General features: G+C 36.4%; 2 protein-coding genes and 1 pseudogene across 3 annotated transcripts; all 3 read left to right on the forward strand.

The window, feature by feature from the left end:
- Positions 1-1,023: 1,023 nt before the first annotated feature.
- On the forward strand, positions 1,024-7,750 carry LOC143578886 (uncharacterized). Its single transcript, XM_077062347.1, has 17 exons — positions 1,024-1,210; positions 1,780-1,861; positions 2,616-2,682; positions 2,772-2,957; positions 3,035-3,095; positions 3,444-3,698; positions 4,019-4,100; positions 4,414-4,480; positions 4,562-4,747; positions 4,835-4,895; positions 4,989-5,706; positions 5,875-5,965; positions 6,031-6,156; positions 6,250-6,315; positions 6,544-6,640; positions 6,776-6,847; positions 6,943-7,750. Exons 1-17 carry the CDS (start codon positions 1,024-1,026, stop codon positions 7,569-7,571), a joined length of 3,033 nt encoding a protein of 1,010 aa, XP_076918462.1. The 3' UTR covers positions 7,572-7,750.
- A 1,766-nt stretch (positions 7,751-9,516) lies between these two features.
- On the forward strand, positions 9,517-11,265 carry LOC143578894 (uncharacterized protein At1g01500-like). Its single transcript, XM_077062351.1, has 2 exons — positions 9,517-10,273; positions 10,832-11,265. Exons 1-2 carry the CDS (start codon positions 9,533-9,535, stop codon positions 11,063-11,065), a joined length of 975 nt encoding a protein of 324 aa, XP_076918466.1. The 5' UTR covers positions 9,517-9,532; the 3' UTR covers positions 11,066-11,265.
- A 1,197-nt stretch (positions 11,266-12,462) lies between these two features.
- LOC143578880 (protein REVEILLE 3-like) lies at positions 12,463-15,546 on the forward strand (annotated as a pseudogene). The gene is made up of 9 exons (XR_013143351.1): positions 12,463-12,668; positions 13,937-13,975; positions 14,057-14,075; positions 14,125-14,248; positions 14,342-14,485; positions 14,591-14,703; positions 14,824-14,933; positions 15,021-15,080; positions 15,165-15,546. The product of XR_013143351.1 is annotated as a protein REVEILLE 3-like (transcript).
- Positions 15,547-16,128: the final 582 nt, after the last annotated feature.

Here is a 16,128-nt window from a genome sequence, read left to right on the forward strand (position 1 = left end):
GACGGTGGTGACGTACTTGAGGATCCGGGCGCATCTCAGGTACGTTTTAATATATTATCGTTTTATCGTTTCTTTTAATTCGTCCAGACGTATTAAACATATTTCTGTTGTTTTGTTGTTAGGGGTCGACGCAGCACGTTCCACGCACATATCGCGCGGTGCGTCTGGGTCCTGCTACCGACGCTAGGTTGCAGGCCTTGAGTGGGGGATGAGGCAGATGTCGCGCCAGATCGACTGGCTTGTTAGCAGTCGGGTAGCGGAGCTGTCTGGACAGCCCTACAGTGTGCCATTGCCACCCCCTCCCAGTTTTGACCACGAGGCGAGCACGTCTGGCGTGAGACGCGGACGGGGCGACGACGGGGATGCCGCGGACGGTTCGAGGCCGAGGCGCAGGGGAGAGGACGACACCGATGTTGGCGACGCGTTCGGGGGGCTCGGCGGCCACGACGACGGCATGGGCATGAACATGGAGGACTTCATGTAGATTTTTATGTTCTAGTTATCGTATTTTCTTTTATTTGTACAGATGTTATAATGATTTTTGATATATATATGTGTTAACTGTTTTTCACCGAAATAATATTAAATATTAAATAAATAATTAATATATGATAATAATAATAATAATAACAAAGAAAAAAAATAAACAAAAACATAATAAGACAAAATTGATGGTGTTTTCTAGAAACACAAATTCATACGCCGCGTATAAACCTATACGCGGCGTTTAGGCCGGTGTTTTAGGAAATGAGGCGGTTTCGCTAGAAAATCCGTTTTCAAATTTAACTTTATAACTTCTATTTCCGTAAAACTTGATTTAAGATTTAATAATGTTGAAATATTCAAACGTCAGTAAATATTCAATAATAATAATAAACTTCGTCAGTCAGTTACAAGACAAAAAGATAAACAACCCATACAGTTAGGGTAAACACAAAACGGAACAACAACACAAGCCCACTTCACTTTGGTCAACGGCGGCGGTAGCTTTCTCTTCATCTTCCTCAAACTTCATTAGCAGGCATGGAGCATGACTCTTCTCCCGCCAAAAGGAGAAAGATATTACATGATGTGGGGCCCAGTACTACTCAATCTAGTTCCAGAAAGAAGCTTCTTGCTCTTGATGTAAATGGGCTGCTTGTTGATATTGTACCAGATGCAGATGCAGATAAACAACATAAACCAGATACAATAATATCATCAAAAGCAGGTTAGGCTTTTCGTTGGTTTTAAAAAACTGTGTTTAACTCGTACAGTATTTAGTTCAAAAATGGTACAACATTGAATAGCTTAATCTGTAATTCCATATACATCCAACTTTAACTTAAAAAATAACCCATGGTACATTAATAAATATCACACATGAAAAATAATTGAGTTAAATAGGAAGTTTTTACTTTGTATACGAAATTAATTGATTATAAAAGATGTAAAGAAACTAACCTTAGACTTGCATGATACAAAATTGGTTGATTAACGCATCGTCTTTTACTGTATTTACTCGTTACAATTTATATGCGCTAGGTTAATAGTCATTTGAAAAAAAATATGGGCGGCAAAAAAATATCAAAAATCTCCGGGTGGATTTTTTTAAAACAACCGGCGGTACGATGTTCTAGCAAACCGTCCAAAAATACCGGGTTCTAAATACTGGTTGCTTTACCTAAATCTGGTATAACTGGTTCAACCAGCCGGTATGTACCGGTTTTTGAAACATTGGTTTTAATACTTTGTGAGTTGTAAGTGATTGTTGATTTGGATGCTGGTTTTGAGGTGTAGTGTTTAAGAGGCCATTTTGTGATGAGTTTTTGAAGTTTTGCTTTGAGAGATTTAGGGTTGGAGTTTGGACATCAAGAACAAGGTGATTTGTTACTATTTTAGTTTGGGGCATTTACATATTTCCCCTTCCGAAACTTTGAAATTACATATTTCCCCAAACCATGCTTAAAGAGAATTGTACATTTTGCATTAAAAATTTGTATTTTGAGGAAATATGTAATTTCAAAGGTTTAGGAAGGGAAAATATGTAAAAATCCCTTTAGTTTTATATTCGAATGGGTCAATTTGGGTTATTTTTACTTTTGTCGAATGGGGATTTAAAAGATGGGAAAATGACGAAAATGTCCATTTTGACCGATAATATTAAAAAAAAAGGAATAAAGTTGTCTTTTGAAATTACAAAAATGTACATGTTTTTAATTTCCACCAATCATAGTAGAAAACATAAACATGTCACCAATCACTGATAGATTAGACTCTCAGTTAAATGTCCTACCCCACTTTTGAATCTCTTGCGCCACATTTTAATTTAAAAGAAAATTCATTTTTTTAATTCGTGGAGTCTTTATGAATCTGTTGCATCAAAATGATTGAATCCGTCGAGCCGGATTGAAATTTGTTTCGTCAAACGGCACTTGTTGCGCTCTGATTGATCGCAATTTTATAAAGTCAAAAACTATGTTGTTAATTTTTTGGTCAAAATGGATATTTGGTCAAAAGGCTCAAAATTTGGTCAAAAAACGACCTGCACGTTCGACCCATATAAGAAAATTTAACATTTTGACATGTTTTTTTCAACCTGCTCACCGTGTTGTCATATTTTCAACTTTCTCCAGGAGGAATATAACACGAGTTCTTGACTTCCTAATGAAGGACACTCAACATCAGTTACTTTTCTGTTGGGTAAGGCCATGCACTAATTATAATTTTTTATGTTTATTAACATGTGATTCATGTATTTACTAATATAATGAAATTTGGCTTTTGTGCAGGATCAATCTCACTGCACAGAGACCGGTTACAACACTATTGAGAACACCAATAAACCGTTGCTATTAAAGGAACTTAAAAAGTTATGGGAAAAACAAGACCCTAATCTTCCTTGGGATAGAGGAGTGTACGATGCATCAAATACACTGCTTTTGGATGATTCTCCATATAAGGCGCTACGCAATCCCGTAAGCTGTATTATTTATTTATTTTATTGTTGAGTGAATGTGCCAGTTTACTTCATATATCTTGTTTACATTTTCAGCCACATACCGCAATATTCCCATATACTTACAGTTACCTAGACGCCCACGATAATGGTTTAGGTAAGTCATGTTGTCTTTTTTTTATATGGTTTAGGTAACTTCGTTTGTAAGCGAGCGTAAAATGTGAAAAATAAAAATTGTTATAGATCTGGCTTGAGCTTCTTATGAGCTAAGCTTGAGCTTGACTTTTCAGCTCGTTAAAATAAACGAGCCATGCCGGCTTGTATAACTTCAAGTTTGAGCTAGGCTCGGCTCGTTTATAGCTCTAGTCTATTAGAGTTCCAGCGATGTATTTGTCGTTTTTGGGGTTTATTTATATTATTATTTTGCCATAAGTTTGCCATATGCCCCTTATTTGGAGAGTTTACTTGGATGATCATGTGGTTATATTCTTCATTAATCTCACAGGACCTGATGGCGATCTTCGTAACTATCTGGAAAGGCTGGCAGCATCTGATAATGTTCAAAAGTTTGTAGAGCAAAATCCATTTGGTCAGCCACCGATAACACGCGACAACATATCATGGGATTTTTACCATAAGATTATTTGTTCTCGTTCGAGAAAGAAACTTATTGTTATTGATTTGGGCGGGTTGGTTCTTGATGTTGTAACGGACCCACTTGAAGGATATAGACCAGACACAGTTTACGGGTCAAGAGCAGGTTTGGATTCTTACTGTGATATTAGAAAATAACTAGCTAAAAGGGTAACAGGTCAAAGTCAAACAGGTCAAAAATGGATTGAAAATCTCGCTGAAAGACTATATTTGGTACATACGACCTTTTGAATCGTTTTATTCAGAGATTAAAATCTTTTGTTTGTAAAAGATTTAAAAGGAGACAGAAAACTGCTTACCCAAAGATCTTTTCAACCGTTTTGACCCGTTATCCAACCTAGTCATCTTGCCACTTCTACTTAATTATTTTTTAATTTATTTTATATTGATGACTTTGATTATTTTGTTTTTTTTTTGCTTTTGCAGTGTTTAAGAGACCTTATTGTGACGAGTTCTTGCAATTTTGTTTTCAGACATTCAATGTAGGTGTTTGGACATCAACAACACGGTAATTTAATTAATATGTTCGATTTACTAGTATTTGACTATTTCTGGTTTTCTATGTGGTTTTAAGCAAAGTCAAGTCCTTTGTATGAATCATGAGTAGGGGTGTAAACGAGTCAATCTGATCCCGAGCTCGCCTAAGCTTGGCTTGTTTCAAGCTTTTAGCGAGACAATATCGAGTTGCTAATGAGTGGCTCGTCTCGTTTACACCCATAATCGTGAGTTACTATACTAACCCTATCTATATCTGATTATATATATATATTTGTATAATAATATTTTTTTTGTGCTTATAAGTATTTATGAACTTCATGCAGATACAATACGGAACACGCCCTTGACTTTCTCGTGAGAGACGCTCAACACAAATTGCTTTTCTGTTGGGTAAAGCGATTATGTTGCTTATTTCACTTTTGGCGCTTAATAATTATATGTTCCATTAATATTGATGATGTTTTTGGGCAGGATCTAGCCCACTGTACGGACACTGGTTTTCGTAGTGTTGAGAACATCTCCAAAAACATAATTCTAAAGGAACTTAGAAAGTTATGGGAAAAGAAAGATCCAAATCTTCCATGGGAATTAGGAGCGTATGATGAATCGAATACACTTTTAGTGGAAAATGTTTCACACAGGGGTCTGCTTAATCCCGTTAGTGTTTTCTTTTTATTATATTTTCGGTTCTTTACGGTTAAACTTATAAGTTAACTTTACTTTTTTTTCCCTTCTCATTTTCAGCCACATACAGCAATCTTTCCTTACCCTTACCGTTACTGGAAAAGAGAAGATAATTCCCTAGGTAACTCGTTTTGAAGTTTTACCCAACGTGCTCATTTTGCCACATGTACGTAATAAGTACAAATTAGTTTATATACTTGATGCGTTATTACAGGTCCAGATGGCGACCTTCGCGTTTATCTGGAAAGGTTAGCAGCATCTGAGAACGTACAAAAGTTTGTATCGGAAAATCCGTTTGGTCAACGGCCCATTAGGGAGAAAAATTTATCATGGCCATATTATCAAAAGGTTATTAACGCATTCTCGTATAAACGTAAAACCTTATCGGAACCAAAAACCGATGGTTCTACTGCTTTGGCTTCTCTGATCGTTTTGGAATCAGAAACTGACAATACTACTGATTTGGTTGGTCAAACCTTAACGGAACCTGAAATCAGTATATCTACTCCTTTGGCTGCTCCAACCTTATCGGAACCAGAAACCAGCACTACCACTGATTTGGTTGGTCAAACCTTAACGGAACCAGAAGTCGGTAGGTCTACTGCGTTGACTGCACTAACCTTATTGGAACCAGAAACCGAGCGTACTACTGATTTGGTTCATCAAACATTAACGGAACCAGAAGTCAATACTTCTACTTTGGCTGCTCCAACCTTATTGGAACCAGAAACCGACACGACTGATTTGGTTGGTCAAACCTTAACAGAACCAGAAGTCAACACTACTGCTCGGGTTGCTCTGACTGCTCCAACCTTATTGGGACAAGATACCAGCGCTAATATTGCTTTGGTTGGTCAAAGTCAAACTTTATCAGAACCAGAAGTCAACACTACTGCTTCGGCTGCTCAGATATTATCAGAACCTGAAACTTTGTCCGTACTTATCTTTGAAACTGTTTTCAAGAATTTTTTGTTAATAGTCAAACAAATCATTATTCAAAAACCTCATTTTATTTATAGATTTATGTTTTACTTCTGGCTTCTAAATGGTTTGTTTGACTATAAATGCGCAAACTTTTATCTAATTTTGTTTTTGAATAGTACATCAGGTGAAGTTCAAACTGATGCGGACAATGTAAGCTTGTGCACGCCACTTTCTGCTAAGAATAAGAGTTTTTCACAAAAAAGATCGGTGAGTTAACATACCCTCTTCCGATTGGTACTTTTTAGCGATTTACTAATCTACCCCTTGTGCAGGAAAGTAATTCTGCTACGAATGGTATAGGTAGCAAGGAACACGCTAAAGTTTTTGCGCCTGTTTTGGAAACAAGCGGATCTAATGATATTCATCAAGATTCACCTCACCATGATAAAATCATTACAGTAAGTAGTTATGCACTTTGAAACTTTAATAATAAGTTGAATAGTTTCCGGACAAAACTAGCATAATGTTGGACTTGTCGTTGTTGTTAATAGGGCAAGAGCCAGCAGAAAACAAAGAAGGAAAGACCACCAAAGATGGTGGATTTGTCGGTTGTGATGGTAAGAAACATTATTTATTGAGAGTGATATATTACAACCTATTAATAGTATAAATAGACAAAATACGAAACTCTAATCCTGACGGTCGTAACCCTGATGAAGGTAATCCTAACATATTCTAACAAAGGTAAAAAAAAAATAAAATTTATAAGGCGGGTTTGAAGGTAATAAATATCATGAGTTTTCGGACAAAATTAGCAATAATGTTTGATTTGTCTTTGTTACCAGAAAACATGCGGGGCGGATGATGGAAAGAACAGTAAGAAAAGAAAGAGGGGAAAACCACAGAAGTTTGTGGTTAAAAAACCAATTGGTTTACTAAAAGGTACTGAATTAGATTTTTGATTAGTAACAAACAATATTTTTTTTATATATATTTTACCATCATCATTAATACCCCGAATTGACGCATTTTCACACGAGTTGAATTTATCATATTTATTTAATTACATGTTTCTAGGAACTACTGATCTTGATGAACGGCCTCTATCTGGCTCGTGCGAAGGGACGCATCCACTTCCAGTTTTAACGAGTAAGTTACTTTAATTATTTTCACCAACATAACTTTTGGATTCATATTTTTTCTTCACTAAATTAATATTGTTTCTTTATTATTGGTGTACATAGGTAGTTCTTGTCGTAGTCCTCCTCACCACCACGATAAATCACTAAATCATGTCATTGTCACCGCCGACTACCAACAAGATTGGCCTTTTATCAAGCAGTCTTCAATCTGGCTGGCCATTGAATCTCTCATGGCACTAACACCGCCTCAAAAGCCGCATTTTTCACCATTGAAAAACGCAAAACAGTTTAATCGTGAGGGTTTAGCCGTTGGTCACATGGTCACGTATTTGAAACTCATTCAGAGGTTTTCATGCTTAAAACCCAATGATCCGGTTGATATAATCAACGACATTTTGGATACTTTAGTCGACTTGGAGCCTCATGGGTTTGATGTGGATTCATTGCGAAGCCGTTTAAACGAGTTGCTTTCTTTGAAACACAAAGTAAGTGAACATGATGCTCATAAAGAGCTTGAAAAGTGCAAACATGAAAAGATTTTAATGGAGAAAGAGATGAACCGATTAAAAGTGAGGATGCGTAAGTTGCAGGAAAAGATGGCGCAAAATAAGAGTATGGAGAAAATGAAAGACGAAGAAATTACGAGGTTGCAATCAAACTTGCATCTTGTTCGCAACCAAATCAGCGATTTGGAGCTTGTTTTTGAAACACTTGCAGCCACCCCTTTGTAAAAAAGGTGGTGTTTTGGTTTTGACATTATTATTGGTAGATGTAGTACTCTAATGGTATGTTGTACTATGTTAATGTGACAAAGTTGTTCTATGTTGTTTTAAGTTCTTAAGTTGGGAATCGGTTACAGTTAGACGCGGAAGCCTTGTTCGGTTATCACTTGATGTTCTCTGGCTGATTGTGTGTGTTTGGTTTAAATAAAAATCATTTTTTATAAATTTAAAACCTTGGTAAAATCATGTTACAACGTGCTTATATATCGCGTATGATATCTATGTTTAAGTATCACTAGACATGATGTCTTTTCGGATACCCTCTTCCTTTAATGGTACTAAACGCCACCCCTTGCAAAACAAGCGCGCGTTTAGTAAACACCATATCGCGTCATGTATATTCTCACATTTCATAAGGTTTTATAGGCGAATGTATATGTAGAAACATTACTGAAGGGTATGGATGCATACAGATAGTAAACAATATGGTTTAATGTATGTCTTTCATAGGGTTGGAGCTGATAAACGATATGACTTAGGGGGTGTTTGGGTGAGTTTTTAAAACTTGCTTATTTGCTTGTTGAAAAGCAAAATGTGTTCGGCAAAACTCCTTCAAAAGTTCAAATTGGTGCTTTTCAAAAGTTGTTTTTATTTTTCAAAAAGCAAAAAACACAATTTCAAAAGCTTACCCAAACACCTTTAATTTACATTTGCAATCTCGATAGAAAAATACGGTGTGAGGCTGTGAACTTTGTTTTGTTTATTGTTATCATAGTTATCGCCGATCTTTGGGGGAGAGCTTTATACATAAGAGCCTATATTTCAATTTTCGCTTGGGGGCTTGGGGCACCTGCAATTTCAAAAAATAGGCTTTTTTTGGCCAGTTGCGTATATTTTATAGTTATATATATATATATATATATATATATATAATGGCTCAAATAAAAGTAATTAGTTTCTATGAATGGTAAGAATTAATAAATTTTTTACATGTGGCATTACAACTAAAGGTTAAAGAACAATTTTAGAAAACTATATCGGTTTTTTGTAATTTTAAATTTCAACCATTGATTAACATGATCCGATGACTATGATTTATTCCTAGTCTTCCTAAGAAACTACTTGTGTTTAGGATAACCCTCCATATATATGTGTGTGTCTGAGAGAGAGAGAGGGGGGGGGGGGGGGGGTTCATCATTGTTGTTCGCCTCTTGTTTGCACCAAGGACTCCACACCACAAACTTCAATCCACAACAAGAGAAGGCCACCACCCTCATCCCCCCTTTACCACATCATTCGGACCTCATGTTGGGTTGCGCATTATGAATGCTCTAACAAATGTTCAAAATAATGAAATATAACTAAGAAAACCTCAAATATGATTCTAATAAAATACAAAGTCTAGTTAACGTTGAAAAATCTTGAATTTTTTTTCAAAAAAGATGGAAAACAAATCATTCTATAACCAAAACCAAACAACCAACAAATAAAGCCAGGTACCCAAGATATCCCAATGCCAAAAAGTGATCTTATACGTCAGCTATCATAAACAGCTTCGAGTAACCCAAACCAATCATCTATTGTTCTTGAGAAAACCCGATTAAAATCATATTTAAACTTGAAAACTTACAACCTTCAGCTCAAATCTCACATGTGGTCAAAGTTTCCCGACTCTCTCTATACCAGTTGAGCTCAAGCTGATTTAGTATGAACAAAACCTAAAACTCTAAGAAGAAAAATACAAAATCAAAACTTATGGTCTGTCTCACAAAATAATAACTCACGGCCACAGTTTCACAACCATGGACACGTGTCACATACACTCCCGCCACGTAGACTGGCGCGTGATTCACCAGCTCCATCAAATTCACCCTAAAAAACAATAAAAATCCCCAATTTCACAGCTTTCAAGTTTCCTCACAAACCCTTGAATCCAAATCCAAATCCAAATCACCAATTTCTCAAATCCAATGAATCAACAACAAACCCATCATTCAATCTCACCATACAAACCCTTCAATTACATGAACGGATCACTTAACGGCCCCTCAGGTTTGTTAGAAATCCGTTTGTTTTACGTCAGAATCACACCGTGCGCCGTTAACGCCTTGCCGGGTCAACTAACGCTCCGTCACCTACGCCGTGAGATCGGTGTGTCACTCGATATTAACGGCGTTAGGGTTCCGTCAGCTAACACGGCGTTAGTGACGTTGAACAGAGACCGTGTGGATACAGAGTCGTCAGAAGTGACGTATGTTAGTACTGATAATATTAGGGTTTCTGGTGCGATTGAGTTTGAGGTTGTTGATGATGAATCGGATGATCGGGAGCTCGTGTTGTGTGGATCGTTAGAGAGAATCGAATCGAATTGGAGTAATGGAGGTTTAGAAAACGGTCATAATAATATTATTAATAATAATCATAACAATCATAATCATAATATTAGTGGGTTGAAATCGGGTTGGGGTATGGATTTCCATGCGGCAAATTTGTCGAAATTTGGGGGGTTTTCGACGTCGGTGGAGGTTTATATCGCAGGGTGTTGCTCAACGGTGCCGGTGATATTGACGAAAACGGTTCAGGTTAGTCCGAGGAGGCGAGGGGCGAGGCTTGGGATGACGCTTGATGCGATTCCGGAGGGTGAAGATGAGGAAGGGGATAAGGAACCGGTTAGGGAAAATGGGGTTGCGGGACAGCAGCGGAAATTGATGGTAAATACAAAGTTTGGTCGTTTATGGTTAGAACATGGTCATTTGGATATTGGTCAAATGCTAATAGTTTTCGAAGTTTGGTCCCAATGGTTAGAATAGCGTCCGAATAATGTTCAAACAACCATTCTGACCAATAATTTTCAAAATTTGACGTTTTTGATCAAAATGGCTGTTTGAGCGTTTTTTGGATGGCCGTTTGATTGATACGGTGAAATCTGATGGGTAGTGTAGCTATAGCATGACCCATTAGTTAATTATTAAGCAAATGTTTCCGTGATAATGGAAAATAAAATTGATTTTTGGTCGTTTTGATCAAAATTTTAAAAGTTTGACCGTCTATGGTCAGAGTGGCCAAAGGGGCTTTCTGATAATTTTTATAGTTTTGACCTTTTTTTATTGGTCAAAACAGCCGCATGACTTTTTTTAGACGGTTGTTTGATGGCATGAAATCAGATGGGGTGGCGTAGCTATAGCGTGCCTCTTTTGTTAGCTGTTAAACATATATTTTTGTGAATTATGAGAAATGATATTGATTGTTATAATATATATTTTTTTCAGCATACAGGGGAAGAAGGGTATGAGTATGAATCAGAGGTGAAAGTGAGACCAAGTTACTATAATTCAGAGGAAATGTATTATGATGAAGATGGTCAGCTTACCTGGTTCAATGCTGGTGTAAGAGTTGGCGTCGGGATCGGGCTTGGGGTGTGTCTTGGTGTCGGGATTGGTGTTGGTTTGCTCATGCGCTCGTATCAAGCAACCACTCGCAATTTCAGAAGGAGATTCTTTTGAGCTTTTAATCGCTTCCCACGTCTTAAAAATGCTAAAAAGGAACATACTCTGGATTTAAACATCCTGTTTTGTTGCAGCAAACCGTCAACCCGCCAGTAGCACGGAAATGGAGTGAGCTTGATGTACGTGGATGAAAATGGTTGCGGGTTTGCTGCAAAAGTTGTTTTGTAGATAGGTTTGGGGATGAACTGTTGAAGTGATAGTGAGGTTTGGTTTATAATAATGTTTGGTTCATGTAAATCTCCCAGTGGCAGGCTGGCAGCTTAACTTATGCTTTTGCCCATATCTTTATGTAAGTTTGTTTATGTAAACCCAATGAATAATAATCTAGTGGTTTTTGGATGGTTTCTTGGTTTTTTGTTTTGTAGAATACAGTTAATAAGTAGTTTCAGTAAAGTTATGCGACTATAGTAAAAGAATGCTATTTTAGAGTCAAACTTAAACGTGCTTGAGCCGAGCTCACCCACTTTTCAATATTCGTATAAGTGCTATATTGATCATATCGCTGCTTTGTGGCATGTGTTTCACATTGGGCTCAGCATATGGATCTGAGCTTAGATAAGTCCGGCTTGTTGACGTTGAGACAGATAAAGAGAGTTGGGTGATAACGCTAAAACATTTTGGTGGCGCGTGGGACTCGTCTTCATCAGTGGGCTCGGGTAGATTTGTGTGTTCTGCGTATTCGACGAACATAGGTGGATGGCATTCACGCACCAAAAGTGCATTGTTCATTTTGAAAGATTTTGAGAAATCCATGTGTAAGTTAAGGAGTTGACTATTCATATGATTATTCTAGGAATTTTCTCAAGTTTTAAAACCTATTACAAATCTTTCTAAACCTTTGAGAAAAGGAGAGATGTATATAGCATAATCAAGTTTCACTCTTGCTCTCATCAAACCGCTCTCTTTTTATTACTAGCTTAATACTTATACACCCTGTAATTACTATAGGACTTGAACCCTTAACCTAAAGAAAAAAGAAACATTTTCCTTACATCTTAGTATTGTTAGGCTACAAACACCTTACTCACCGCCAGGGACGAAGGTGGCCCGACCCCTTTTTTGTTTAGTAATGCAAGTTTACACGTTTTAGCTGAAAATTTTGAGCACGATCTCCCATATTTATGATAACCTTTATTCAAAGAATATACTTTGTATCCCAAGTATTTGACAAAAACAAAAATAGAGAATAGTCTTTGTTATTATATTATTATTATTCCAAAGTCCTGACACGTGTCCGGCCACTATTCTCCTCTAGAAACCCCAATCCCATCCCATCCAATCCACCATTTACTTTCAGAACCTTCTCAATTCTTCAACTCCAAAACCCTAATCACAATCACTCACTCAATTCTTCGATTAATCATCATACCCGTTAAGTTCATAATAACTTCTTTATGGGTTTTGATCCTCCACTTCCGACGCCGCCGCCGGTGACCACCAATAATAATAATAATATTAATAATCCTGCCGTCGGCGTTAATTACCCGAATTCGATTGCAGATGACCCGAGTAAGAAGATTCGGAAGCCGTATACGATAACTAAGTCTAGACAGAATTGGACTGACGTTGAACATGATAAGTTTCTTGAAGCACTTCACCTGTATGTTTCTGTTTAATCTAATCTCTCTGTATTATATGTGTGTGCGCGTATTTATTTATGTGGGTGTGAGTTAATTGGGTGTAATTGTTGGTGAATTGTATGCCCGGGTGAATCGGGTTTGGGTTTTTAATTTGTTAGTGTAAGCAAAGTTATTAAGTTCATAAATTGATTATTGAAGTACAGTTTTTTGAGGGTTAATGAGATTTGAACTTACGAAACGCATATACTAAGATGTTTGTATTGTCACATGGAAAAAAGTTGCATTAAATGACTAAGAAAGGAAGTCATAGTTTGATGATTTATGCTATATAAAAAAGACTTGATCTTTTATAAAAATTGAGTATCTTTTAATTATTAAAGAGTAATTTATCTATTTATTTATGAATTGTGGTATTTTACATTTTAAACATAGTTAAGCCATGGTTAAAGACTTGATCTTTTATAAAAATGTAGAATTTTTTTTATAATTAAATGGTAATTTATTTATTAATTGTGGTATATTTAAAATTTTAGGCATAGTTTTCCGTATATGGTAATTTGAAATTATGTAAATTTCCGGGCCTTAAATCTTGACGGGTCTTGAAGAAGGGGCTTAACTTTATGATTCAGTATTGCATGCGACACTCCGGAAGATATGTATGCTATTTCAGAATATGTTCGTTAAGGATGTAAATGATTGTATAGTTTCAGGATCAAATACAAATAATTCTTAACGTGAAAACAGTGAGAACCAATTTGTTGTTATCATTAGGTTTGTTTTTGAAAGTGTTTGCTGCTGTTTTTTGTTCGTATTTGCTGATTTCCGATTATGTGACGTTATATTAGGTTTTTTCTTATGTGTCAAAAGTATTTGCTGTTATTATTTTGTTGCTAATTTTGATTCTTTTATTGTTATTTTTAGGGTTTTTCTTTGTTATTGTAAAACATTGCTTATGCAGATTGGTATTGTAGTTGGTATTGTTTCCTACGCTCTCATTTTTGGTAGATTCGTCTTGTTTCCTACATTCTCATGTTAAAATTATTTTGTACATGAACCTTCCCCTGTATAATGTATAAACAAAAATGTGAGAATTAATTATATTACATGATTTCAAACTTTTATTATGGATCATTTTAATTCAGTTTGGCTTCAAAGTGTTCTTAGGCACATTACCGAGATCATAATTCATAAGTGATGATTTCAATGTAGTTAGTATACGTGGGATATCTTTAAATCTCATAATGAGGTTCTGACTTACCTTTTCTTAATACTTTTCTATAATTTCCAGCTTTGATCGTGATTGGAAAAAGATTGAAGCTTTTGTTGGGTCCAAGATTATAAACAACAGTTTGTTTACTATTATATAGAGCAACTTCTTCTTAAAGTTGCATAAAAAGGAAAACGAAAGAAAAAAAAATCAAATACCGGTAGTATATTAAATCTAATTGGGATTTCTTTTATATTTTTGTTGAGCAGATACGTAGCCATGCCCAGAAGTACTTTCTAAAGGTGCAAAAAAGTGGGACAAATGAGCACGTCCCACCTCCACGGCCAAAGAGGAAAGCATCACATCCATACCCTCACAAAGCTCCAAAACACGGTTGGATTATTATTTAACATTTTCCCTTAGAGAAGTTTAAAACAAATTAAACAATCCATGCTGACATTCTATGTACTTGTTTCTGAAACTCAGACGCACCCAAAATTCTAGGAGCGCAACATTCGGCTACCGGTGTAATCAAACATGAAGATATCATCATGAACAATCCGTATCAGTGGGCTACAAATCCATGGATGTACAATACTACAATAGCAGCACCTGATGAGCCCACACAAGGTTCGGGCTCGGGCTCACACTCACATTTGCTTGTTTTTGTTTACAAGAAAAACAATTGAGTTAAGTTTTCAAGCATAAATGTTTCTTTCTTTTTGTGAATTGCAGAGGATGTCAGATCACATAATTGTTGCAGTAGCAGCAGCGAAGGTGATCCAGGGAAATGGTCGGCTGGTGAAAGACCAGCCTGCATGACGTAAGTCAGAGAAAGATAGCACGGGGTATGAATTATGATCCAATAAACAGGAATTTAAAACACATTGTTTTAATTTAAATAAAGAAAGTTATGGTCTTATGGATACATACAATATGGTTAATATTTAGATTTATGTCATGTGCAGTCATGCCAGACTTCCCGAAAGTCTACAGATTCATCGGTGGGATCTTTGACCCTAATGAAAGTAACCACTTGCAGAAGTTAAAGATGATGGATCCAGTGGATGTTGAAACGGTACGACTATTTGTTATGTTTTAAGTTTAATTATTTTTTTAAAGCGTATTAAAACTTGTTTGATGAGACAATTTGCTGTCGTAACAGGTGGTTTTGTTGATGAAGAATCTATGTGCTAATTTGAAAAGCCCGCAGTTTGAAGACTATGTATGTACTCATTAACGTTCATCGTTACAAACCCATTTTTATGAATAAATTAACAACTTTTATGTTTATGTTGTGTTTGTACAGAAGAAATTATTTTCTTCGTATGACGTGGACACCGGGAAGGTTACATCAGGCGGTTCGTTAAGTGGTCTTCATGCCCTGCCTGCGAAAGCAATCCCGACTTGAGGTCTTGAATATCTTATATTTCTGGGTTTTTGTAAGCCCCAGGTATCGTGTATAATAACGTGAATTTAAAGTTGCGAGGATATGGTGTTTGTGATGTTTTTTACTGGCAGGTGTGTAGGTGTTTTGTTGATTTGCTTTTGCTACATATATAAAGTACAAGAACCAAGGGCAGAATTGTAAATGGCATGTGTTGTAATCTGTCATCATGTTTTTTTAGGAGCAAAATAATCTCCTTTCAAGATAGTGTGTTTGGTTTTGGAATCCATGTTATATTAGTAAGTGTGATTAGATTGTTTAATGTTCATCACATGATCTCAGTTTGTGTTGTCATTGTCTTTCAATTAAATGACAAGTTGCCAAAGTTTGGTAATCGCATAAATATAACAACTAAGTTAATAAAACTCGCCGATTATTAACTTAAATTGTAAACCACGAGTTTTATAACTTTTGTTAACGTTGTGAAACTTATTTGGGCATCTGGGAACCTTAAGAAAACTAATGAGAGCGCTGCCACCACATCACCCCTGTTGAGATCACCACCATCAGCTGCCGCTGGCACCACATCGACACAATAACCAGTGACGGCATCGTTGCCACCTTTGCCACCATCTTTACCCATCACCGCTAGCTGCTATAAATATACAGCGGTGAAACTGTTTTGATCTTTTTTATTCTAAAACGTCTCATTTAAGCCCTAGTCTATTTTGGCCAACCTATTTTGATCAGACTGGTTTTGACCCAAACCCGGCCTGACCCGCTACCCGAGCTGTCTGGCACACTTTACCAGGCTTAGTTATTGACTTATATCACATTGTACCTAACAACGGTAAATAAAACTAAGCTTTAAGTTAATATGCACCTC

The sequence above is a fragment of the Bidens hawaiensis genome, unplaced genomic scaffold (genome assembly GCF_021521415.1).
Source record: "Bidens hawaiensis isolate Kalapana, Puna unplaced genomic scaffold, B.hawaiensis_p1.1 tig00029389_1, whole genome shotgun sequence".
Taxonomy (NCBI): Eukaryota; Viridiplantae; Streptophyta; class Magnoliopsida; order Asterales; family Asteraceae; genus Bidens; species Bidens hawaiensis.

Coding starts and splice junctions, on each gene's coding strand:
- LOC143578886 (XM_077062347.1), top strand. CDS start 1,024: ATGGAGCATGACTCTTCTCCCGCCAAAAGGAGAAAGATATTACATGAT. Junction 4,101..4,413: donor GTTTGGACATCAACAACACG/GTAATTTAATTA, acceptor AACTTCATGCAG/ATACAATACGGAACACGCCC. Junction 4,481..4,561: donor ACAAATTGCTTTTCTGTTGG/GTAAAGCGATTA, acceptor GTTTTTGGGCAG/GATCTAGCCCACTGTACGGA.
- LOC143578894 (XM_077062351.1), top strand. CDS start 9,533: ATGAATCAACAACAAACCCATCATTCAATCTCACCATACAAACCCTTC. Junction 10,274..10,831: donor GACAGCAGCGGAAATTGATG/GTAAATACAAAG, acceptor TATTTTTTTCAG/CATACAGGGGAAGAAGGGTA.